A 24,957-nucleotide genomic window follows, 5' to 3' on the forward strand; every position below is an offset into this window, starting at 1 on the left:
AGACCGGTGTTTCACAGCCTGAAAACTGCACAGCTTCAAAACACAATAGATTAAAGTGGGCACCGCGCACTGGGGCTTTACAGTACTGCCTTGTCTCTTTCCACAGCTTAAGCACAAAAAAACTCAAAATCTGTACTGATGTTCCAGGGCCGTGCTGAGGGAGTGCTCCATTGTCAGAGCTGCTGCCTTCCTGAATAAGGTGTGAAGCCAGGACCCTATCTGCCTGTTTGTGTGGATGTGAAAGATACCATGGCACTATTTCAAGCAAAAACGGTGCACCCATTCTTGGTAGTCTGGCCAACGTTTAGTGCTGAATAAATACCCCTAAAACAGTTTCTGTTCAATATATTAAGATCATAAGACCACAAGAAATAGGAATGGAAGTAAGGCCATTCAGCCCATCGAGTCCACTCCACCATTCAGTCATGGCTGATGGGCATTTCAATGCCACTTATCCGCATATTTGTTCATGAGATGTGGAGTTGTTGATTAAGCCAGAATTTAATACCCGTCTCTAAATACCATGGAAAAGGTGGTAGCTGGCAGTCTTCTTAAACTGCTGTAACACCCACAATGCTGTTCATATCATTTTGGAGGTATATGGGAGCTTGCTGTGCACAAGTTGGCTACACATGTCCTATGTTCCAATAGCACAGCATTTCAGAAGTCCTACATCGGCTGTGATGCACTGCAAGATGGTTTTGAAGGCCAGATATTTTATTTATATATACAAGTCATTGAGAGATTAAACATCTGTGTTCATGTTTGTGACATAGTATCATTTCATGATAAACTCTATTGGTTTTTATAGAGCAGGACTTAACAATATTGTATTTGAAATAATGAGGAGAAAGTGAGGTCTGCAGATGCTGGCGATCAGAGCTGAAAATGTGTTGCTGGAAAAGCGCAGCAGGTCAGGCAGCATCCAGGGAACAGGAGAATTGACGTTTCGGGCATAAGCCGAAGAAGGGCTTATGCCTGAAACATCGATTCTCCTGTTCCCTGGATGCTGCCTGACCTGCTGCGCTTTTCCAGCAACACATTTTCAGCTCTGTATTTGAAATAAGCTGAACACCATCCCACAGTAAGTGCAAGCAAATGACATACGTAGCGTCAAATGGTTGTCCAGCTCATAGCTGATTCAGTGTGGTCAACATTTAAAGTGATCATAAATTATAGCTGCCACTGAGGGACACAAACTAACACTTGGAAATGAACCAGTGAAAATTACACAGGAGAGAGTTTGGCTTTAACGTGGTTGAAGGTTTTCTTGTTATGAGTGAGTGATGTAATGTCTTACTGTTAACTCTTTTGCTTGATCCTGTTATTTTGCAGACTGGGGACTGCATGGAAACCTGGTCAAAAAAAGGAATAGTGGTCTGGAATATTCTGGATTTGTGTTTTCATTGGACATGAACTAGAATTGTGATATCAGTTGATTATCAAAATACTGAAATGTGAAGATTGCTTTAGAATTTAACTTTCCTGAGCTCAGCTCCGGGGCCTGTTTTGTAAATTCACCACCCGCTGTTGTGGACAAATGAACTCTTAACACTACTGAGCAGCCTGGAGATCAACTCAGCTGGTGTGCCCATTCAAGGGAAGTGGAAAGAAGGTTTTACAGATTCCCTTTCACAACCTCAGAAAATGCCAGAGCTGCACCAATAAATGATATTAATTTGTGTTCACTATTGCACTGTTGCTATGCTGAGACTGTGTCACAGATTTGGAACCCACTTGCATTGTTGGGAGTCTGTTGAAGTTTGAGGCATTGGTGTAGTAATAGGACAGCACAATGTTGGTGTAGTGATACAGTGTTGGTGCAGTGATACAGTGTTGGTGTAGTGATACAGTGTTGGTGCAGTGATACAGTGTTGGGGCAGTGATACAGTGTTGGTGTAGTGATACAGTGTTGGTGTAGTGATACAGTGTTGGGGCAGTGATACAGCGTTGGTGCAATGATACAGTGTTGGTGCAGTGATACAGTGTTGGTGCAATGATACAGTGTTGGGGCAGTGATACAGTGTTGGTGCAATGATACAGTGTTGGTGCAGTGATACAGTGTTGGTGTAGTGATACAGTGTTGGTGCAGTGATACAGTGTTGGGGCAGTGATACAGTGTTGGTGCAGTGATACAGTGTTGGTGCAATGATACAGTGTTGGTGCAGTGATACAGTGTTGGTGCAGTGATACAGTGTTGGGGCAGTGATACAGTGTTGGTGCAATGATACAGTGTTGGTGCAGTGATACAGTGTTGGTGCAGTGATACAGTGTTGGTGCAATGATACAGTGTTGGGGCAGTGATACAGTGTTGGTGCAATGATACAGTGTTGGGGCAGTGATACAGTGTTGGTGTAGTGATACAGTGTTGGTGCAGTGATACAGTGTTGGGGCAGTGATACAGTGTTGGTGCAGTGATACAGTGTTGGTGCAATGATACAGTGTTGGTGCAGTGATACAGTGTTGGTGCAATGATACAGTGTTGGGGCAGTGATACAGTGTTGGTGCAATGATACAGTGTTGGTGCAGTGATACAGTGTTGGTGTAGTGATACAGTGTTGGTGCAGTGATACAGTGTTGGGGCAGTGATACAGTGTTGGTGCAGTGATACAGTGTTGGTGCAATGATACAGTGTTGGTGCAGTGATACAGTGTTGGTGCAGTGATACAGTGTTGGGGCAGTGATACAGTGTTGGTGTAGTGATACAGTGTTGGTGCAGTGATACAGTGTTGGGGCAGTGATACAGTGTTGGTGCAGTGATACAGTGTTGGTGCAGTGATACAGTGTTGGTGTAGTGATACAGTGTTGGTGCAGTGATACAGTGTTGGTGCAGTGATACAGTGTTGGTGCAATGATACAGTGTTGGGGCAGTGATACAGTGTTGGTGCAATGATACAGTGTTGGGGCAGTGATACAGTGTTGGTGTAGTGATACAGTGTTGGTGCAGTGATACAGTGTTGGGGCAGTGATACAGTGTTGGTGCAGTGATACAGTGTTGGTGCAATGATACAGTGTTGGTGCAGTGATACAGTGTTGGTGCAGTGATACAGTGTTGGGGCAGTGATACAGTGTTGGTGCAATGATACAGTGTTGGTGCAGTGATACAGTGTTGGTGCAGTGATACAGTGTTGGTGCAATGATACAGTGTTGGGGCAGTGATACAGTGTTGGTGCAATGATACAGTGTTGGGGCAGTGATACAGTGTTGGTGTAGTGATACAGTGTTGGTGCAGTGATACAGTGTTGGGGCAGTGATACAGTGTTGGTGCAGTGATACAGTGTTGGTGCAATGATACAGTGTTGGTGCAGTGATACAGTGTTGGGGCAGTGATACAGTGTTGGTGCAGTGATACAGTGTTGGTGCAATGATACAGTGTTGGTGCAATGATACAGTGTTGGGGCAGTGATACAGTGTTGGTGCAATGATACAGTGTTGGTGCAGTGATACAGTGTTGGTGTAGTGATACAGTGTTGGTGCAGTGATACAGTGTTGGGGCAGTGATACAGTGTTGGTGCAGTGATACAGTGTTGGTGCAATGATACAGTGTTGGGGCAGTGATACAGTGTTGGGGCAGTGATACAGTGTTGGGGCAGTGATACAGTGTTGGTGTAATGATACAGTGTTGGGGCAGTGATACAGTGTTGGGGCAGTGATACAGTGTTGGTACAATGATACAGTGTTGGGGCAGTGATACAGTGTTGGTGCAGTGATACAGTGTTGGTGCAGTGATACAGTGTTGGGGCAGTGATACAGTGTTGGTGCAATGATACAGTGTTGGTGCAGTGATACAGTGTTGGGGCAGTGATACAGTGTTGGTGCAATGATACAGTGTTGGGGCAGTGATACAGTGTTGGGGCAGTGATACAGTGTTGGTGCAATGATACAGTGTTGGTGCAGTGATACAGTGTTGGTGTAGTGATACAGTGTTGGGGCAGTGATACAGTGTTGGTGCAATGATACAGTGCTGGGGCAGTGATACAGTGTTGGTGTAGTGATACAGTGTTGGGGCAGTGATACAGTGTTGGTGCAATGATACAGTGTTGGTGCAATGATACAGTGTTGGTGCAGTGATACAGTGTTGGTGTAGTGATACAGTGTTGGTGCAGTAATACAGTGTTGGGGCAGTGATACAATGTTGGGGCAGTGATACAGTGTTGGGGCAGTGATACAGTGTTGGTGCAATGATACAGTGTTGGTGCAGTGATACAGTGTTGGTGTAGTGATACAGTGTTGGGGCAGTGATACAGTGTTGGTGCGATGATACAGTGTTGGGGCAGTGATACAATGTTGGGGCACTGATACAGTGTTGGGACAGTGATACAGTGTTGGTGCAATGATACAGTGTTGGTGCAGTGATACAGTGTTGGAGCAGTGATACAGTGGTGCGATGATACAGTGTTGGGGCAGTGATACAATGTTGGGAGGATGATACAGTGTTGGGGCAGTGATAGTGTTGGGGCAGTGATACAGTGTTGGTGCGATGATACAGTGTTGGTGCAGTGATACAGTGTTGGGGCAAAGATACAGTGTTGGGGCAGTGATACAGAGTTGGGGCAGTGATACAGTACAGGACAGTGTTGGGACACTTGCAATATTGGGAGACTGGTAGAATGGAGCATAGTGTCACAGTGTTGGGGTGGTTGGTTCTGTATCCGACTCTGACGCAGTGTCGGAGCATTTTAGAGTATAGCACAGTGTTGCAGAGTTGGACATTATTGCAGTATTGGAGTGTCAAGAAGGACAGGACACTGTTGCAGTGTGAGGGTGTTGGTGCAGTATAGTTCAGGGGTTGGGATGTTGGTACAGTATAGTACAGTGTTGGGACATTGATGCAGTATAGTTCAGGAGTTGGGACATTGGTACTGTAAAGTACAGTGTTGGGGCATTGGTGTGGTACACTACAGTGCAGTTTGCGAAATTTCAGTATAGTGTTGGGATATTAGTACAGTATAATACAGTGTTGGGACATTGTGGCATAGTACAGTGTTGGGATATTGGTATAGTACAGTATTGGGATATTAGTACAGGATAGTACAGTGTTGGGACATTGTGGCATTGTACGGTGTTGGGATATTGTGGCATAGTACAGTGTTGGGACATTGGAACTGTATAGTACAGTGTTGAGATATTGGTACAGTATAGTACGGTATTGCAACATTGATGCAGTATAGTGCAGTGTTGGGACATTGCTACAGTACAGTACAGTGTTGGGGCATTGCTACAGTACAGTACAGTGTTGGGACATTGCTACAGTACAGTACAGTGTTGGGGCATTGCTACAGTACAGTATGGTGTTGGGACATTGTAACAGTATAGTGCAGTGTTGGGACATTGCTACAGTACAGTACAGTGTTGGGGCATTGCTACAGTACAGTATGGTGTTGGGACATTGTTACAGTACAGTGTTGGGGCATTGCTACAGTACAGTGCGGTGTTGGGACATTGCTACAGTATAGTACAGTGTTGGGACATTGTTACAGTACAGTATGGTGTTGGGACATTGTTACAGTACAGTGTTGGGGCATTGCTACAGTACAGTGCGGTGTTGGGACATTGCTACAGTACAGTACAGTGTTGGGGCATTGCTACAGTACAGTATGGTGTTGGGACATTGTTACAGTATAGTGCAGTGTTGGGACATTGCTACAGTACAGTACAGTGTTGGGGCATTGCTACAGTACAGTATGGTGTTGGGACATTGTTACAGTATAGTACAGTGTTGGGACATTGCTACAGTACAGTACTGTGTTGGGACATTGTTACAGTACAGTATGGTGTTGGGACATTGTTACAGTACAGTGTTGGGGCATTGCTACAGTACAGTGCGGTGTTGGGACATTGCTACAGTATAGTACAGTGTTGGGACATTGTTACAGTACAGTATGGTGTTGGGACATTGCTACAGTACAGTGCAGTGTTGGGACATTGCTACAGTACAGTACTGTGTTGGGACATTGTTACAGTACAGTATGGTGTTGGGACATTGTTACAGTACAGTGTTGGGGCATTGCTACAGTACAGTGCGGTGTTGGGACATTGTTACAGTACAGTGCAGTGTAGGGACATTGTTACAGTACAGTATGGTGTTGGGACATTGTTACAGTACAGTAAGGTATTGGGACATTGTTACAGTACAGTACGGTGTTGGGACATTGTTACAGTACAGTACAGTGTTGGGACATTGTTACAGTACAGTACTGTGTTGGGACATTGCTACAGTACAGTACTGTGGGTTGGGACATTGCTACAGTACAGCGTTGGGACATTGTTACAGTACAGTGTTGGGACATTGTTACAGTACAGTGCGGTGTTGGGACATTGTTACAGTACAGTACAGTGTTGGGACATTGTTACAGTATAGTGCGGTGTTGGGACATTGCTACAGTACAGTACAGTGTTGGGACATTGCTACAGTACAGTACAGTGTTGGGACATTGCTACAGTACAGTGCGGTGTTGGGACATTGCTACAGTACAGTACGGTGTTGGGACATTGCTACAGTACAGTGCGGTGTTGGGACATTGCTACAGTACAGTACGGTGTTGGGACATTGCTACAGTACAGTGCGGTGTTGGGACATTGCTACAGTACAGTGCAGTGTTGGGACATTGCTACAGTACAGTACTGTGTTGGGACATTGTTACAGTACAGTACGGTGTTGGGACATTGTTACAGTACAGTGTTGGGACATTGTTACAGTACAGTACAGTGTTGGGACATTGTTACAGTACAGTACTGTGTTGGGACATTGCTACAGTACAGTACTGTGGGTTGGGACATTGCTACAGTACAGCGTTGGGACATTGTTACAGTACAGTGTTGGGACATTGTTACAGTACAGTGCGGTGTTGGGACATTGTTACAGTACAGTACAGTGTTGGGACATTGTTACAGTATAGTGCGGTGTTGGGACATTGCTACAGTACAGTACAGTACGGTGTTGGGACATTGCTACAGTACAGTGCGGTGTTGGGACATTGCTACAGTACAGTGCAGTGTTGGGATATTGCTACAGTACAGTACTGTGTTGGGACATTGCTACAGTACAGTGCGTTATTGGGACATTTCTACAGTACAGTACGGTGTTGGGACATTGTTACAGTATAGTACAGTGTTGGGATATTGCTACAGTACAGTGCGGTGTTGGGACATTGCTACAGTATAGTACAGTGTTGGGACATTGTTACAGTACAGTATGGTGTTGGGACATTGCTACAGTACAGTGCAGTGTTGGGACATTGCTACAGTACAGTGCAGTGTTGGGACATTGTTACAGTATAGTGCGGTGTTGGGGCATTGCTACAGTACAGTACTGTGTTGGGACATTGTTACAGTACAGTACTGTGTTGGGACATTGCTACAGTACAGTGCGGTGTTGGGACATTGCTACAGTATAGTACTGTGTTGGGACATTGTTACAGTACAGTGCGGTGTTGGGACATTGCTACAGTATAGTACAGTGTTGGGATATTGCTACAGTACAGTACTGTGTTGGGACATTGCTACAGTACAGTGCAGTGTTGGGACATTGCTACAGTACAGTGCAGTGTTGGGACATTGTTACAGTACAGTACGGTGTTGGGATATTGTTACAGTACAGTACGGTGTTGGGACATTGCTACAGTATAGTACAGTGTTGGGATATTGTTACAGTATAGTACGGTGTTGGGACATTGTTACAGTACAGTGCGGTGTTGGGACATTGCTACAGTATAGTACAGTGTTGGGATATTGTTACAGTATAGTACGGTGTTGGGACATTGTTACAGTACAGTGCGGTGTTGGGACATTGCTACAGTATAGTACGGTGTTTAGAAATTGTTACAGTATAGTACGGTGTTGGGACATTGTTACAGAACAGTACTGTGTTGGGACATTGTTACAGTATAGTACGGTGTTGGGACATTGCTACAGTATAGTACGGTGTTGGGACATTGTTACAGTATAGTACAGTGTTGGGACATTGCTACAGTATAATATGGTGTTGGGACATTGTTACAGTACAGTGCGGTGTTGGGACATTGTTACAGTATAGTACTGTGTTGGGACATTGCTACAGTACAGTGCGATGTTGGGACAATGCTACAGTACAGTATGGTGTTGCGACATTGTTACAGTATAGTACGGTGTTGGGACATTGTTACAGTATAGTACGGTGTTGGGACATTGCTACAGTACAGTGCAGTGTTGGGACAATGCTACAGTACTGTGTTTGGACATTGTAACAGTATAGTGCAGTGTTGGGACATTGCTACAGTACAGTACAGTGTTGGGACATTGTAAAAGTACAGTACTGTGTTGGGACATTGCTACAGTACAGTGCGGTGTTGGGACATTGTTACAGTATAGTACTGTGTTGGGACATTGCTACAGTACAGTGCGATGTTGGGACAATGCTACAGTACAGTATGGTGTTGGGACATTGTTACAGTATAGTACTGTGTTGGGACATTGCTACAGTACATTATGGTGTTGGGACATTGTTACAGTATAGTACTGTGTTGGGACATTGCTACAGTACAGTGCGATGTTGGGACAATGCTACAGTACAGTACGGTGTTGCGACATTGTTACAGTATAGTACGGTGTTGGGACATTGCTACAGTACAGTGCGATGTTGGGACAATGCTACAGTACAGTACGGTGTTGCGACATTGTTACAGTACAGTACGGTGTTGGGACATTGCTACAGTACAGTACGGTGTTGCGACATTGTTACAGTATAGTACGGTGTTGGGACATTGCTACAGTACAGTGCGATGTTGGGACAATGCTACAGTACAGTACAGTGTTGGGACATTGTTACAGTATAGTACGGTGTTGGGACATTGCTACAGTACAGTGCAGTGTTGGGACAATGCTACAGTACTGTGTTTGGACATTGTAACAGTATAGTGCAGTGTTGGGACATTGTTATAGTACAGTACGGTGTTGCGACATTGTTACAGTATAGTACGGTGTTGGGACATTGCTACAGTACAGTGCAGTGTTGGGACAATGCTACAGTACTGTGTTTGGACATTGTAACAGTATAGTGCAGTGTTGGGACATTGTTATAGTACAGTACGGTGTTGCGACATTGTTACAGTATAGTACTGTGTTGGGACATTGCTACAGTACAGTGCGATGTTGGGACAATGCTACAGTACAGTACGGTGTTGCTACATTGTTACAGTATAGTACGGTGTTGGGACATTGCTACAGTACAGTGCGATGTTGGGACAATGCTACAGTACAGTACGGTGTTGCGACATTGTTACAGTATAGTACAGTGTTGGGACATTGCTACAGTACAGTACTGTGTTGGGACATTGCTACAGTACAGTATGGTGTTGGGACATTGTTACGGTATAGTACAGTGTTGGGACATTGCTACTGTACAGTACTGTGTTGGGACATTGCTACAGTACAGTATGGTGTTGGGACATTGTTACAGTACAGTATGGTGTTGGGACATTGCTAGAGTACAGTGCAGTGTTGGGACATTGTAACAGTATAGTGCAGTGTTGGGACATTGCTACAATACAGTACAGTGTTCGGACATTGTAACAGTATAGTGCAGTGTTGGGACATTGCTACAGTACAGTACTGTGTTGGGACATTGTTACAGTACAGTATGGTGTTAGGACATTGTTACAGTACGGTGTTGGGACATTGCTAGAGTACAGTGCAGTGTTGGGACATTGCTACAGTACAGTACAGTGTTCGGACATTGTAACAGTATAGTGCAGTGTTGGGACATTGCTACAGTACAGTACAGTGTTGGGACATTGCTACAATACAGTACAGTGTTCGGACATTGTAACAGTATGGTGCAGTGTTGGGACATTGCTACAGTACAGTACTGTGTTGGGACATTGTTACAGTACAGTATGGTGTTAGGACATTGTTACAGTACGGTGTTGGGACATTGCTAGAGTACAGTGCAGTGTTGGGACATTGCTACAGTACAGTACAGTGTTCGGACATTGTAACAGTATAGTGCAGTGTTGGGATATTGCTACAGTACAGTGCAGTGTTGGGACATTGCTACAATACAGTACAGTGTTCGGACATTGTAACAGTATAGTGCAGTGTTGGGATATTGCTACAGTACAGTGCAGTGTTGGGACATTACTACAATACAGTACAGTGTTCGGACATTGTAACAGTATAGTGCAGTGTTGGGACATTGCTACAGTACAGTACTGTGTTGGGACATTGTTACAGTACAGTATGGTGTTAGGACATTGTTACAGTACGGTGTTGGGACATTGCTAGAGTACAGTGCAGTGTTGGGACATTGCTACAGTACAGTACAGTGTTCGGACATTGTAACAGTATAGTGCAGTGTTGGGACATTGCTACAGTACAGTACAGTGTTGGGACATTGCCACAGTACAGTGCAGAGTTGGGACATTGTTACAGTACAGTACTGTGTTGGGACATTGTTACAGTACAGTATGGTGTTGGGACATTGTTACAGTACAGTACGGTGTTGGGACATTGCTACAGTACAGTGCAGAGTTGGGACATTGTTACAGTACAGTACTGTGTTGGGACATTGTTACAGTACAGTATGGTGTTGGGACATTGTTACAGTACAGTACGGTGTTGGGACATTGCTACAGTACAGTGCAGTGTTGGGACATTGCTACAGTACAGTACAGTGTTCGGACATTGTAACAGTATAGTGCAGTGTTGGGACATTGCTACAGTACAGTACAGTGTTGGGACATTGTTACAGTACAGTACTGTGTTGGGACATTGCTACAGTACAGTATGGTGTTGGGACATTGCTACAGTACAGTACAGAGTTAGGACATTGTTACAGTACAGTACTGTGTTGGGACATTGCTACAGTACAGTATGGTGTTGGGACATTGCTACAGTATAGTACAGTGTTGGGATATTGCTACAGTACAGTACAGTGTTGGGACATTACTACAGTACAGTATGGTGATGGGACATTGTTACAGTACAGTACAGTGTTGGGACATTGCTACAATATAGTACGGTGTTGGGACATTGCTACAGTACAGTACGGGGTTCGAACATTGCTTCAGTATAGTACAGTGTTGGGTTATTGCTACAGTACAGTACGGTGTTGGGATATTGCTACAGTATAGTACAGTGTTGGGACATTGCTACAGTATGATACAGTGTTGGGACATTGCTACAGTCCAGTGCGGTGTTGGGACTTTGCTACAGTACAGTGTTGGGACATTGGTGCGGGATGGTACAGCGAGACATTAGTACACTACAGTATGCGGGATGGTACATTGGGACAGCCATTGGTATAGGACGTGTTACAGTGTTGGGGCATCGGTACAGTATAGGACAGTGTTACAGTGTTGGGGCATTGGTTTCGTATAGGACAGTGTTACAGTGTTGGAGCATTGGTATAGTATAGGACAGTGTTACAGTTTTGGGCATCAGTATAGTATCAGCCAGTGTTACAGTGTTGGGGCATTGGTATAGTATAGGACAGTGTTACGGTGTTGGGGCATTGGTACAGTATAGGACAGTGTTACGGTGTTGGGGCATTGGTACAGTATAGGACAGTGTTACGGTGTTGGGGCATTGGTATAGTATAGGACAGTGTTACAGTGTTGGGGCATTGGTATAGTTTAGGATAGTGATACAGTGTTGGGGATTGATATACTATAGGACAGTGTTACAGTGTTGGGCCATTGGTATAGTATAGGACAGTGTTACAGTGTTGGGGCATTGGTATAGTATAGGACAGTGTTACAGTGTTGGGGCATTGGTATAGTTTAGGATAGTGATACAGTGTTGGGGATTGATATACTATAGGACAGTGTTACAGTGTTGGGCCATTGGTATAGTATAGGACAGTGTTACGGTGTTGGGGCATTGGTATAGTATAGGACAGTGTTACAGTGTTGGGGCATTGGTATAGTTTAGGATAGTGATACAGTGTTGGGGATTGATATACTATAGGACAGTGTTACAGTGTTGGGCCATTGGTATAGTATAGGACAGTGTTACGGTGTTGGGGCATTGGTACAGTATAGGACAGTGTTATGGTGTTGGGGCATTGGTATAGTTTAGGACAGTGTTGCAGTGTTGGGCCATTGGTATTGTATAGGACAGTGTTACAGTGTTGGGCCATCGATACAGTATAGGACAGTGTTACAGTGTTGGGCCATTGGTACAGTATAGGACAGTGTTACAGTGTAGGGCTATCGGTACAGTATAGGACATTGTTACAGTGTTGTGCCATCAGTACAGTATAGGACATTGTTACAGTGTTGGGGCATTGGTATAGTATAGGACAGTGTTGCAGGTTTGGGGCATTGATACAGTATAGGACAGTGTTACAGTGTTGGGGCATTGGTATAGTATAGGACAGTGTTGGAGCATTGATATACTATAGGACAGTGTTACAGTGTTGGGGCATTGGTATAGTATAGGACAGTGTTACAGTGTTGGGGCATTGATATACTATAGGACAGTGTTACAGTGTTGGGCCATTGGTATAGTATAGGACAGTGTTACAGTTTTGGGCATCAGTATAGTATAGGCCAGTGTTACAGTGTTGGGACATTGGTATAGTGTAGGACAGTGTTACAGTGTTGGGGCATTGGTATAGTATAGGACAGTGTTACAGTGTTGGGGCATTGGTATAGTGTAGGACAGTGTTACAGTGTTGGGGCATTGGTATAGTGTAGGACAGTGTTACAGTGTTGGGGCATTGGTATAGTATAGGACAGTGTTACAGTGTTGGGGCATTGGTATAGTGTAGGACAGTGTTACAGTGTTGGGGCATTGGTATAGTGTAGGACAGTGTTACAGTGTTGGGGATTGATATACTATAGGACAGTGTTACAGTGTTGGGCCATTGGTATAGTGTAGGACAGTGTTACAGTGTTAGGCCATCGGTACAGTATAGGACAGTGTTACAGTGTTGGGCCATTGGTACAGTATAGGACAGTGTTACAGTGTTGGGCCATTGGTACAGTATAGGACAGTGTTACAGTGTTGGGCCATCGGAACAGTATAGGACAGTGTCACAGTGTTGGGCCATTGATATAGTATAGGACAGTGTTACAGTGTAGGGCCATTGGTACAGTATAGAACAGTGTTACAGTGTAGGGCCATTGGTACTGTATAGGACAGTGTTACAGTGTAGGGACATCAGTACAGTATAGGACATTGTTACATTGTTGTGCCATCAGTAAAGTATAGAACATTGTTACAGTTTTGGGGCATTGGTATAGTATAGGACAGTGTTACAGTGTTTGGGCCATCGGTGCAGTACCTTATGGTGTTGAGATAATATTATAATGGAATGGAAATGTTAAGGTTACCTCAGAACTGCTGGATTGGAGACTGCAATGTTTTTTTCTGTCTGATGGTTAATTTGTTGCCATGCATTAGGCCTGTGTGTGGAGGGGCCACTGACTGAAGTCATGGCTGTGTGGATGGGTTTAGGCTCAGCTGAGAACCTTCCTGAGCCAACACCATCACACAGCCAGTCTGGGGTCTCTCATGTCTGCATTTACACAGCACTGATTTTCCACCAAGCGGAAGGCTGTCCAGCTCAGAAGTGGGAGACCACCTCCCCAAACCCCCTCCAATAGTGATTGCAGGAGAGGGAAGGAAGAAACAGGAGGATAGAATCACACAACAGGAAGAGGCCATTCAGCCCATTATGCCTGTGCCACCTATTTGAAAAAGCACTCCAATTATTCTTGCACTTGGATTGGGTATCAATCCAATAATCCTGCTGTTGAGTCTTGATCCATTACCCTTGCAGTACTATTCTCGATAACACATACCTGGATGCCTCTCTCACGTACAGTGTATTTTGTTATCTCTCACAGTGAGGAATATAAGAAAGTCTACCCCAAGCGAGACCTGAAGGTGTTTTCTGTCCGTCCGTTGCTTGTGTTTCCCACTCACTACACTGGGGATCCTGACTGGCTCAGTGACACCGAAACCTCCACCATTTGGGATGATGACTCGATGAAGACGGATTGGAGCGGCTCGCAGAAGACGCTGAAGGACTCGCAAAGGGGGGCCTCGCGTCAGTCCATTGGCTCTTCCTCCAGGGATGAACTCTAATCCTGACAAACAGGTCAGTGTTGAGCCAGGCAAAGGATTATCGTGAACTCCTCAGCTGCAGAGTCTGGGTGCAGGCTGTTTGGATTGTGTGCACTGACTGATAGATTCCCTTCTCCTGATGGCTCAGGAGCTACCCAAAAGTGGAGTGGGTGCTGTTCAGATCAGGAACAAGTCTCGGGATGGTCCTCAGCCTGTACTAATCTGATCCATTGTAGCAGGAGGGCCAAGTTAGCCTCATTCTGACATGAAAGAGCAAAAATAAATTGGGTTACAGTCCCCCTACTACACAGTGGTTCATTCCACAGTGGTTGATGACTCCCTTGGTCGTGAAGGAGGGAGCAGTCACTTAATTAGAGGGAGAATAACAACATCAACTTGCATTTATACAGCATCTTCAACTAGGTAGAAACATCCCAAGGTATTTCCCCAAGGAGGGATTATTTATCAAGATTTACTGCTGAGCGGCAAAATGTGGAACTAGGACAGGACACCAAAAGCCTATGGGTTCTAAGGATCATTTTAAAAGAATAGAGGGAGATTTAGAGAATCGGAGATATTTAGGGAGACAATTCCATGGTTTAGGCAGCTACAGGAACAAATACCAATGGAAAATTAGAGTTCATCGAGTGTCCAGAATTGAAGGAGAGCAGATATCTTGGAGCAGTATAGGATTACAAAGGTTACAGAGGTGAGGGGTGGGGGGAGAGGGAATTGGGGGGGGGCGGTTGGGGGCAGGGAGGGTAGCGAATGAGGCTACACAAGGATTTATCCCCCTCCCTCCCCACCCACCTGTCTCCTATACATGCCAATGTTTTCTATGGATGTAGTTCCATGAATAAGTCCAACCCTGACCTCAGAAGTCGGGATCACATGTACTGGACTCAGTGACAGAAATAACAGGACTGGGGCAAATCCTGCCCATCTGACAGGAGCCTAGTGAGCAGGCATTTAAAGTCGCCAGTGGATCTTACTCACCACGGCTTCTGATCTTAGTGTTTTCAGTTCTCCCATTTGGACCGTGAGGATCAAACGTTTTCCCCCAAACTCCGTTCACTTGAGAGTGCCCAGGACCCTTCCTCTCCTCCACTCAGCATTCAGCCCTAACCTGCTGACCAGCTCAGCATTCCACTCTGCCAGTGCTCTAGAGGATGGGACAGTCCTTGAACAGCGCTGCCTTTTACCAAAACCTCGGTCCCTGTGTTAAACCCAGGCCATTGACATCAGTCAGGTCACAGTAACCTACAGAAATCTGCTAACCTATATCAAACAGAGTGAAGGCCCGTGACCAATAGATTCTTACCACTGGCACTGACAACCTGGCAAAGTTGGTGTTTTGTTACTTTATGGTGAGTGAGCTCGAATGTTTACCATGATTTTGGAAGCATGGAACATGCCCATATTTCTAAAGTCAAATTAAATGATCTATTCCCATAATAGGTGGATCTATGTCTATTCTCAGAAAGTGAATTGCCGAGCTATATTATTTTGAACCATAATGAGGGGCTCCCAGCTGTAATCAGGAAGGCTGACAATCTTGCCTTATCCTACCACGCATTGCAGGCAGCTGACATCCTGGATTGCCAGGAAGTTCCAGGCGTGGTGCCCAGCTCTTTGCATCATCCCAAACTCCCTGAGAACATGTATCTTAATATCTAGCAGTCTCCTACATAAAAATCCTGCAGTCTCAGAATGGAAGAAGTAAGAGCAGGAGTGGACTATTTGGCTGACTAAGTCTGCTCCACCCTTTCTAAGAAAAAAATCTAAGTGACACCCACGTCTTTACACAAAAAGCCATCAGCCTGAACAGGCTTCCTGTGAACTGGTTAGCTCACAGATAAACCAATGTATTTTTGTCTCTATCATCATCACTGTATGTGCTTACAGTACAAGAGGCACTTTGAGATGGTTTAATACATGAATGCAAATTTTTTGAAGCAAAACTGTCCAATGTTTAGTTAGCCACTACATGAGTATCCACTACATTTCCACACACACACACACACCCCATCCTCCCCCCCTCCCCCCCCCCCCCCTCCCACCCAGCCCCCCATCTCCTGAACCCCTTAAGCTAGAGATTCCACATTCATTTGCAAGAAATTCATTACTTTAATTTTCCTGGTTCTCGGTTAGCTGAATGTTCCTTTGTTTTTCTCTCTCAACTTTGCAATCCCTATCCCCTTTTGACAGCCCCTCTCCCTATTTTGCAGACCCTCGCCCTCTTTGAATTTGCTCACTGTCCACTGCAGACTCTGATTCCCCTTTGCAGCCCCTTACGCACTCCCCACCCTAGAACCCAGCCTTGCTCCCTGAACCCTGGCCTCACCAGCCATGGTTCCCATTCCCCCACTACAGCCTGCCTCAGTGACCCAGCTTTCTCTAACCTTGCTCACTGCCACGTTCACATGCTCCAATAGCAGGTTGGTTCTCTCCTGCATTCTTTGCTGATGGCCTCACCAGTTCTGTCCATTCTACTTAGCTGTCAGCGATTTAATTTTCCTGGCCATTTGGTTGCTTTCAGCGGTGAATGTGACCACTGCTCGTGTTAATTTTGAGTGCTGGTTGCTTGTCGCTTCATCCAAGTCAGAAAGTGTGGTGCTGGAAAAGCACAGCAGGTCAGGAGCATCGGTGGAGCAGGAGAGTCGATGATTTGAGGATAAGCCCCTCATCCTGATGAAGGGCTTATGCCCAAATCGTTGACGCTCCTGCTCCTCGAATGCTGCCTGCCCTGCTGTGCTTTTCTAGCGCCACTCTTTTTGGCTCTGATCTCCAACGTCTGTGGTCCTCACTTACCCACTAACTCTTCATCCAAGTCACTCATTGATATTGTAAATGGCTCAGGCCCTGGCACTGATCCTTATGAAGCTCTGCTAGTCACATCCTGCCAGCCTGAAAATCCCTTGTCTATGTCTACTTGCTGCATCCTGTTAACTGGTAGACAATCAGGATGCTGGAAGAACACAGCAAGCCAGGCAGCATCAGGAAATGGAGAAGTCAACGTTTCAGGTGTAACCCTTCTTCAGTACTTGCATCCTGTTGATTAGCAAATCCTAATTCATGCTAATAAATACTTTTGCTATTCACCGTATCTATCCCCCTCATGATTTTATAAACCTCAATAAGGTCACTCCTCAACCTCCTACATTCCAGTGAAAAATGTCCCAGCCTATTTTTAATATTCAAAGTCTCCATTCCTGGCAATACCCAGGTAAATCTTTTCTGAACCCTCTCCAATTAATAACATCCTGCCTAGAGCAGGGCGGCCAGATCTGGACACCTGACTCCAGAACAGGCCTCACCAATGTCCTGAACAACCTCATCTTGATGTCCCAACTCCTATTCTCAACGAGCTGAACAATGAAAGCAAGCGTGCTAAACACCTCCTTAACCACCCTGTCTACCTGTGACTCAAATTTCAAAGAATTATGTATCTTAACCCCTAGGTCTCTCTGTTCAGCAAAACTACCCAAGGTCCTGCCATTAATTGTAAATGGCCCTTGGTTGTTTTACCAAATTGCAATACCTCAGTATCCAAATGATGTAGCTACTTGTCAGAGCTGGCTCTGCATTATGACATAGTGCCTGGTATAGTAGAGAACACAGCATCCAGTTTCCATACAGCATGCTGAGACACACCTTCCCACTTCAGATCACACTTTGGTAGTACCAACGACCCTTCTGCACCACATTCCCATCAACTGCTTTGCATTCCAAGCCAATTGTCACTCTGTACAATCTGACAAAAATGCAGGAGCTACTAGCTCAGTTAATACTTTTAAAGCTAAGATCAATGGATTTTCGATGCACGGGAGTAGGGAGTTAAAAATCACACAACACCAGATTATAGTCCAACAAGTGCTTTCAATTAAACCTGTTGGACTATGACCTGGTATTGTGTGATTTTTACCTTGTACACCCCAGTCCAACACCGGCATCTCCAAATCAGGAGTAAGGAGACAGTGAAGTGGATAGGGTATTTACGTACATGTGAATGAGGAGCTGGCCATTTTGCCCTTCATGCCTGCACTGTCCTTTGTGGCTGATCTGATTGTAACCTCAAATCTGTATTCCTACCTAATGCTGATGACCTTTCAAGCCCATGTTGAAAACACATCTAAACATTTTGTCTGATCTCTGGTTTAAATTGGGTGACCTCTGATTCTTAAACAGTGACCCCTAGTTCTATATTCTCCCATTATAAGAAACAGTCTCAAAATCCACCCTGTCAATATCCCTCAGGATCTAATATGTTTCCATGAAGTTACCTCTCCTAAATTCCAGTCAATACAAGCCTAACTTGTCCAAACAAACCCCTCCCCAGCCCACCCATTAAAGTATCAGTCAAATAAACCTTCAATGAAATACCTCCAATGCATTTATATTCTCCCTTAAATATGTGACTAATGCTGGAGATGCTGTCTCACCTATGACCTGCACATATCAAGCATAACCTCGCTACTTCTGCTTCAGTTCCCTTTGGGATATGTGGTGACCTTTTCCTAATTACTCGCTGTACCTGCATACCAACCTGTTAAAATCCATACACAAGGACAAACAGATGTCTCTGCATCCCCAAGCTCTGCAGTTTCTCACCATTTAGATCACTTGCTTTTTTATATCATATGTTTCTGTTAAAGGTCAACAGAAAGCCACAAAAAGAGTTAAAAGAAAAGTAAGGTAGAACATGAGGAAAAGCTAGCACAGGATATAAGGACAGATAACAAAAGTTTCTATAAATAGATAAAATGAAAAAGAGTGGCTAAGGTAAACGTTGGTCCTTCAGAGGATGAGAAGGGGCAGTTAGTTATGAGATATGATGAAGTGGCCGAGGAATTAAACAGGTATTTTGTATCAGTCATCACAGTGAAAGACACCAATAACATACTAGTAATTGACAAAGAGACGAAGGTATGTGAGGACCTGGGAACAATCATTATTACGGAAGAGCTAATGTTAGGCAAACTAATGAAGCTAAGGATAGGTAAGTCTCCCGGCCCTGATGGAATGCATCCCAGAGTACTAAAAGAGACGGTGGGAGAAATAGCAGGTGCACTGGCGGTAATTTTCCAAAATTCACTAGACTCTGGGGCAGTTCCAGCAGATTGGAATACAGCAAGTGTGACACCACTGTTGAAAAGAGAGGTAGACAAAAGATGGGGAATTATAGCCAATTAGCTTAACCTCTGTAGTGGGGAAGAGTTTGTTATCAAGGAAGAATTAGGAAGGGTTCTGGATAGAAATTATCCCGTTGTACAGATGCAGCATGGGTTCATGAAGGGCAGGTCATGCTTAACTAATATATTGGAATTCTGTGAAGGCATTACGAGCAAGGTGGACAACAGGGACCCAGTGGATGTGGTGAACCTAGATTTACAAAAGGCCTTTGACAAGGTGCCGCACAAGAGGATGCTGCATAGCAGAAGAATGCATGACATTAGGGGTAAAGTATTAATTAGCACGGATAGAGGATTAGTTGATTAACAGGTAGCAAAGAGTGGGGAGAAATGAGTGCAATTCTGGCTGGCAATCAGTGATGCATGGTGCGCCTCAGGGATCGGTGTTAGGACTGTAATTACTTACAATTTATATAGATGATTTGGAGTTGGGGACCAAATGTATTGTGTCAAAGTTCGCAGATGACAGTAAGATGAGTGGCAGAACAAAGTGTGCAGAGGACACATTGAGTGAGTGGGCAAAGGTCTGGCAGATGGAATACAATGTTAATAAATGTGAAGTCATCCATTTTGGTAGGATTAAAAGTAAAAAGGATTATTACTTGAATGGTAAAAAGTTGCAGCATGCTGCTATGCAGGAGGTCCTCAGTGTCCTTGTGCATGAATCATAGAGGGTTGGTCTGTAGGTACAACAGGTAATTAGGAAGGCAAATGGAATTTTGTCCTTCATTGTTAAAGAGATTGCGTTTAACAGCAGAGAAGTTATGTTACAGCAGTACACAGTGCTGGTGAAGCCACACCTGGAGTACTGTGTGCAGTTTTGCTCTCCTTACTTGAGAGAGGATTTACTGGCACTGGAGTGGGTGCAGAGGGGATTCATCAGGTTGATTCTGGAGTTGAGAGGGTTGGATTATGAGGAGAGGCTGAGTAGACTGGGATTATATTCATTGGAATTCAGAAGAATGAGGGGAGATCTTATAGAAACATATAAAATTACGAAGGGAATAGATAAGAGAGAAGTGGAGAGGATGTTTCCACAGGCAGGTGAGACTAGGACAAGAGGGCATAGCCTCAGGATTAGAGGGAGCAGATTTAGGACTGAATTGTGAAGGAACTTCTTCACCCAGAGGGTTGTATATCTATGGAATTCCCTGCCCAGTGAAGGAGTTGATGCTACTTCAGCAGGTGTTTTTAAAGCTAAGGTAGAGTTTTTTTTTGAAAAATAAAGGAGTTAAAGGATACGGTGAGGGGGTGGGTAAGTGGAGCTGAAACCATGAAAAGATCAGCCATGATCTTATTGAATGGCAGAGCAGGCTCGAAGGGCTGGATGGCCTACTCCGAGTTCTTATGTTCTTATTTCATTTTTCCTGCCAAAATGGGCAGTTTCACTTTTTCTCACATTACATACCATTTGGCACATATTTGTCCCGTCAGTTAGCCTGTTAAGATCTATTTGTAGCTTCCTTATGTCTTCTTCGCAACTTACTTTCCCATCTATCTTACTGTCATCAGCAAATTTGGCGACTATACTTTCTGTCCCTTCGTCCAAGTTATTTACATCGATTGTAAACAATTGAGGTTTCAGCACGGAGCCCTGTGGCACATTCAAGTTTACATTGTGCCAACTTCAAAACAACCAGTTAATACCTACAATCAATTTCCTGATAGCCAGCCAATCTTCTATCTATGCCAGTGTGCTATTCCCTACACCATAACCCTTAGTTTTCTCCAATAATTTTTGATGTAGCACCTTATCAAATCCCTTCTGGAAACCTAATTAAAGTTCCCTCTTCCCCACAACAAATGTTGCCTTCTTAAAGAACTCCAATAGATTGGACAAATGTGATTTCCCTTTCACGAGGGAATGATCTCCCCTCATTCTTCTGAATTCCAGTGAATATTAATCCAGTCTACGCAGTCTCTTCTCGGAAGGGCACTTGAACTTATCCAAATGCCCTTGCTATAAACTTTTTAACATTAGCGTCTAACATTTTCCCTATGATAGATAGAGTCATAGAGATGTACAGCATGGAAACAGACCCTTCAGTCCAACCTGTCCATGCCGACCAGATATCCCAACCCAATCTAGTCCCACCTGCCAGCGCCCAGCCCATATCCCTCCAAACCCTTCCTATTCATATACCCATCCAAATGCCTCTTAAATGTTGCAACTGTACCAGCCTCCACCACATCCTCTGGCAGCTCACTCCATACACGTACCACCCTCTGCGTGAAAAAGTTGCCCCTTACGTCTCTTTTATATCTTTCCCCTCTCACCCTAAACCTATGCCCTCTAGTTCTGGACTCCCCGACCCCAGGGAAAAGACCTTGGATGTTTATCCTATCCATACCCCTCATGATTTTATAAACCTCTATAAGGTCACCCCTCAGCTTCCGACGCTCCAAGGAAAATAGCCCCAGCCTGTTCAGCCTCTCCCTGTAGCTCAGATCCTCTAACCCTGGCAACAGCCTTGTAAATCTTTTCTGAACCCTTTCAAGTTTCATAACATCTTTCCGATAGAAAGGAGACCAGAATTGCACGCAATATTCCAACAGTGGCCTAACCAATGTCCTGTACAGCCGCAACATGACCTCCCAACTCCTGTACTCAATCCTCTGACCAGTAAAGGAAAGCATACCAAACGCCACCTTCACTATCCTATCTACCTGCGACTCAACTTTCAAGGAGCTATGAACCTGCGCTCCAAGGTCTCTTTGTTCAGCAACACTCCCTAGGCCCTTACCATTAAGTGTATTAATCCTGCTAAGATTTGCTTTCCCAAAATGCACCTCGCATTTATCTGAATTAAACTCCATCTGCCACTTCTCAGCCCATTGGGTTCAGATCCTGTTGTAATCTGAGGTAACCCTCTTCGCTGTCCACTATACCTCCAACTTTGGTGTCATCTGCAAACTTACTAAATAAACCTCTTATGCTCGCATCCAAATCATTTATGTAAATGACAAAAAGTAGAGGACCCAGCACCGAACCTTGTGGCACTCCACTGGTCACAGGCCTCCAGTCTGAAAAACAACCCTCTACCACCACCCTCTGATTTCTACCTTTGAGCCAGTTCTGTATCCAAATGGCTAGTTCTCCCTGTATTCCATGAGATCTAACCTTGCTAATCAGTCTTTCCCTCCAACAACTTGCCCACCACTGAGTTCAGGCTCACCAGTCTATAGTTCCCTGGCTTGTCTTTACTTCTTAAGCAGTGGCACCACGTTTGCCAACCTCCAGTCTTCTGGCATCTCACCTGTGACTATCGATGATACAAATATCTCAGCAAGAGGCCCAACAATCTCTTCTCTAGCTTCCCACAGAGTTCTCGGGTGAACCTGATCAGATCCTGGGAATTTATCCACCTTTAACCATTTCAAGACATCCAGCACTTCCTCCTCTGTAATCTGGACATTTTGCAAGATGTCACTATCTATTTCCCTACAGTCTATATCTTCCATATTCTTTTCCACAGTAAATACTGATGCAAAATATTCATTTGGTATCTTCCCCATTTTCTGTGGCTCCACACAAAGGCCGCCTTGCTGATCTTTGAGGGGCCCTATTCTCTCCCTAGTTACCCTTTTGTCCTTAATATATTTGTAAAAACCCTTTGGATTCTCCTTAATTCTATTTGCCAAAGCTATCTCATGTCCCTGTTTTGCCCTCCTGATTTCCCTCTTAAGTATACTGCTACTTCCTTTATACTCTTCTAAGGATTTACTCGATTTATCCTGTCTATACCTGACATATGCTTCCTCCTTTTTCTTAACCAAACCCTCAATTTCTTTAGTCAACCAGGATTCCCGATACCTACCAGCCTTCCCTTTCACCCCGACAGGAATATACTTTCTGTGAATTCTTGTTATCTCATTTCTGAAGGCTTCCCATTTTCCAGCCGTCCCTTTACCTGCGAACATCTGCCTCCAAACAGCTTTTGAAAGTTCTTGCCTAATGCCATCAAAATTGGCCTTTCTCCAATTTAGAACTTCAACTTTTAGATCTGGTGTATCCTTTGCCATCACTACTTTAAAACGAATAGAATCATGGTCGCTGGCCCCAAAGTGCTCCCCCACTGACACCTCAGTCACCTGCCCTGCCTTATTTCCCAAGAGTAGGTCAGGTTTTGCACCTTCTCTAGTAGCTACATCCACATACTGAATCAGAAAATTGTCTTGTACACACTTAAGAAATTCCTCTCCATCTAAACCTTTAACACTATGGCAGTCCCAGTCAATGTTTGGAAAGTTAAAATCCCCTACCGTAACTACCCTATTATTCTTACAGATAGCTGAGATCTCCTTACAAGTTTGTTTCTCAATTTCCCTCTGACTATTGGGGGGTCAATAATACAATTCCAATAAGGTGATCATCCCTTTCTTATTTCTCAGTTCCACCCAAATAACTTCCCTGGGTGTACTTCTGGGAATATCCTTCCTCAGCACAGCTGTAATTCTATCCCTTATCAAAAATGCCACTCCCCCTCCTCTCTTGCCTTCCTTTGTATCCTTCCTGTAGCATTTGTATCCTGGAACATTAAGCTGCCAGTCCTGCCCATCCCTGAGCCATGTTTCTGTAATTGCTATGATATCCCAGTCCCATGTTCCTAACCATGCCCTAAGTTCAGCTGCCTTCCCTGTTAAGCCCCTTGCATTGAAATAAATGCAGTTTAATTTATTAGTCCTACCTTGTCCCTGCCTGCCCTGACTGTTTGACTCACTTCTGTTCTCAGCTGTACCCGTCTCAGATTGATCTCTTTCCTCACTGTCTCCCTGGGTCCCACTCCCCCACCTTACTATTTTAAATCCTCCCAAGCAGTTCTAGCAAATCTTCCTGTCAGTATATTAGTCCCCTTCCAATTTAGGTGCAATCCATCCTTCTTGTACAGGTCACTTCTACCCCAAAAGAGATTCCAATGATTCAAAAATGTAAATCCTTCTCCCATACACCAGCTCTTCAGCCATGCATTCATTTGCTCTATCCTCCTATTCCTACCCTCACTAGCTCGTAGCACTGGGAGTAATCCAGATATTACTACCCTTGAGGACCTCCTTTTTAAATTTCTGCCTAACTCTCTGTAATTGCCCTTCAGAATCTCAACCTTTTCCCTTCCTATGTCATTGGTCCCAATGTGGACAATGACCTCCTGCTGGCCCCTCTCCCCCGTGAGAACATTCTGCACCCTTTCTGAGACATCCTTGATCCTGGCATCATTCTGCTTTTTCTCTGCTGGCCACAGAAACATCTGTCTGTACCTCAGGCTACAGAATCCCCTCACACAATTGATCTCTTGGAAGCTGACATACCCCTCGTTGCATTAGAGCCAGTCTCAATACCAGAAACCTGGCTGTTCGTACTACGTTCCCCTGAGAATCCATCACCCCCTACATTTTCCAAAACAGCACACCTGTTTGAAATATCCACAGAAGACTCCTGCACAAGCTGCCTACCTCTCTTACTCTTCCTGGAGTTAACCCATCTATGTGACTGTATCTGAGACTTTCCCCCCTTCCTATAACTGCCATCCATCACATACTGTTTCTGTTGCAAATTCCTCATCGCTTCTATCTGTCTCTCCAACCGATCCACTTAATCTGATAAGATTCGCATCCAACAGCATTTATGGCAGATACAACCCGCAGTAACCCTTAAACTCTCTTTAAACTCCCACATCTGACAAGAAGTACATATCACTGCAAAGGCCATTTTTGCTCC

The 24,957-nt window shown here is 44.5% G+C and overlaps 1 protein-coding gene across 2 annotated transcripts in view; it reads left to right on the forward strand.

Annotated features, from left to right (window-relative positions):
• cercam (cerebral endothelial cell adhesion molecule) overlaps positions 1 to 24,957 on the forward strand; it is a 192,559-nt gene that overhangs the window by 163,741 nt on the left and 3,861 nt on the right. The window contains exon 13 of one of the 2 annotated variants that reach the window (XM_043720437.2): positions 13,830 to 14,001. In XM_043720437.2, the coding sequence (XP_043576372.2) occupies positions 13,830 to 13,867 (38 nt within the window). In that variant the 3' untranslated portion in view covers positions 13,868 to 14,001. Of the gene's footprint in view, positions 1 to 13,829; positions 14,084 to 24,957 lie in introns of those variants that run through there. The other variant, XM_043720436.2, reaches the window with a different exon arrangement.

This window comes from Chiloscyllium plagiosum, unplaced genomic scaffold, assembly GCF_037043375.1.
Source record: "Chiloscyllium plagiosum isolate Xiang-an unplaced genomic scaffold, Cpla_swu_hap1 HiC_scaffold_21, whole genome shotgun sequence".
NCBI lineage: Eukaryota > Metazoa > Chordata > Chondrichthyes > Orectolobiformes > Hemiscylliidae > Chiloscyllium > Chiloscyllium plagiosum.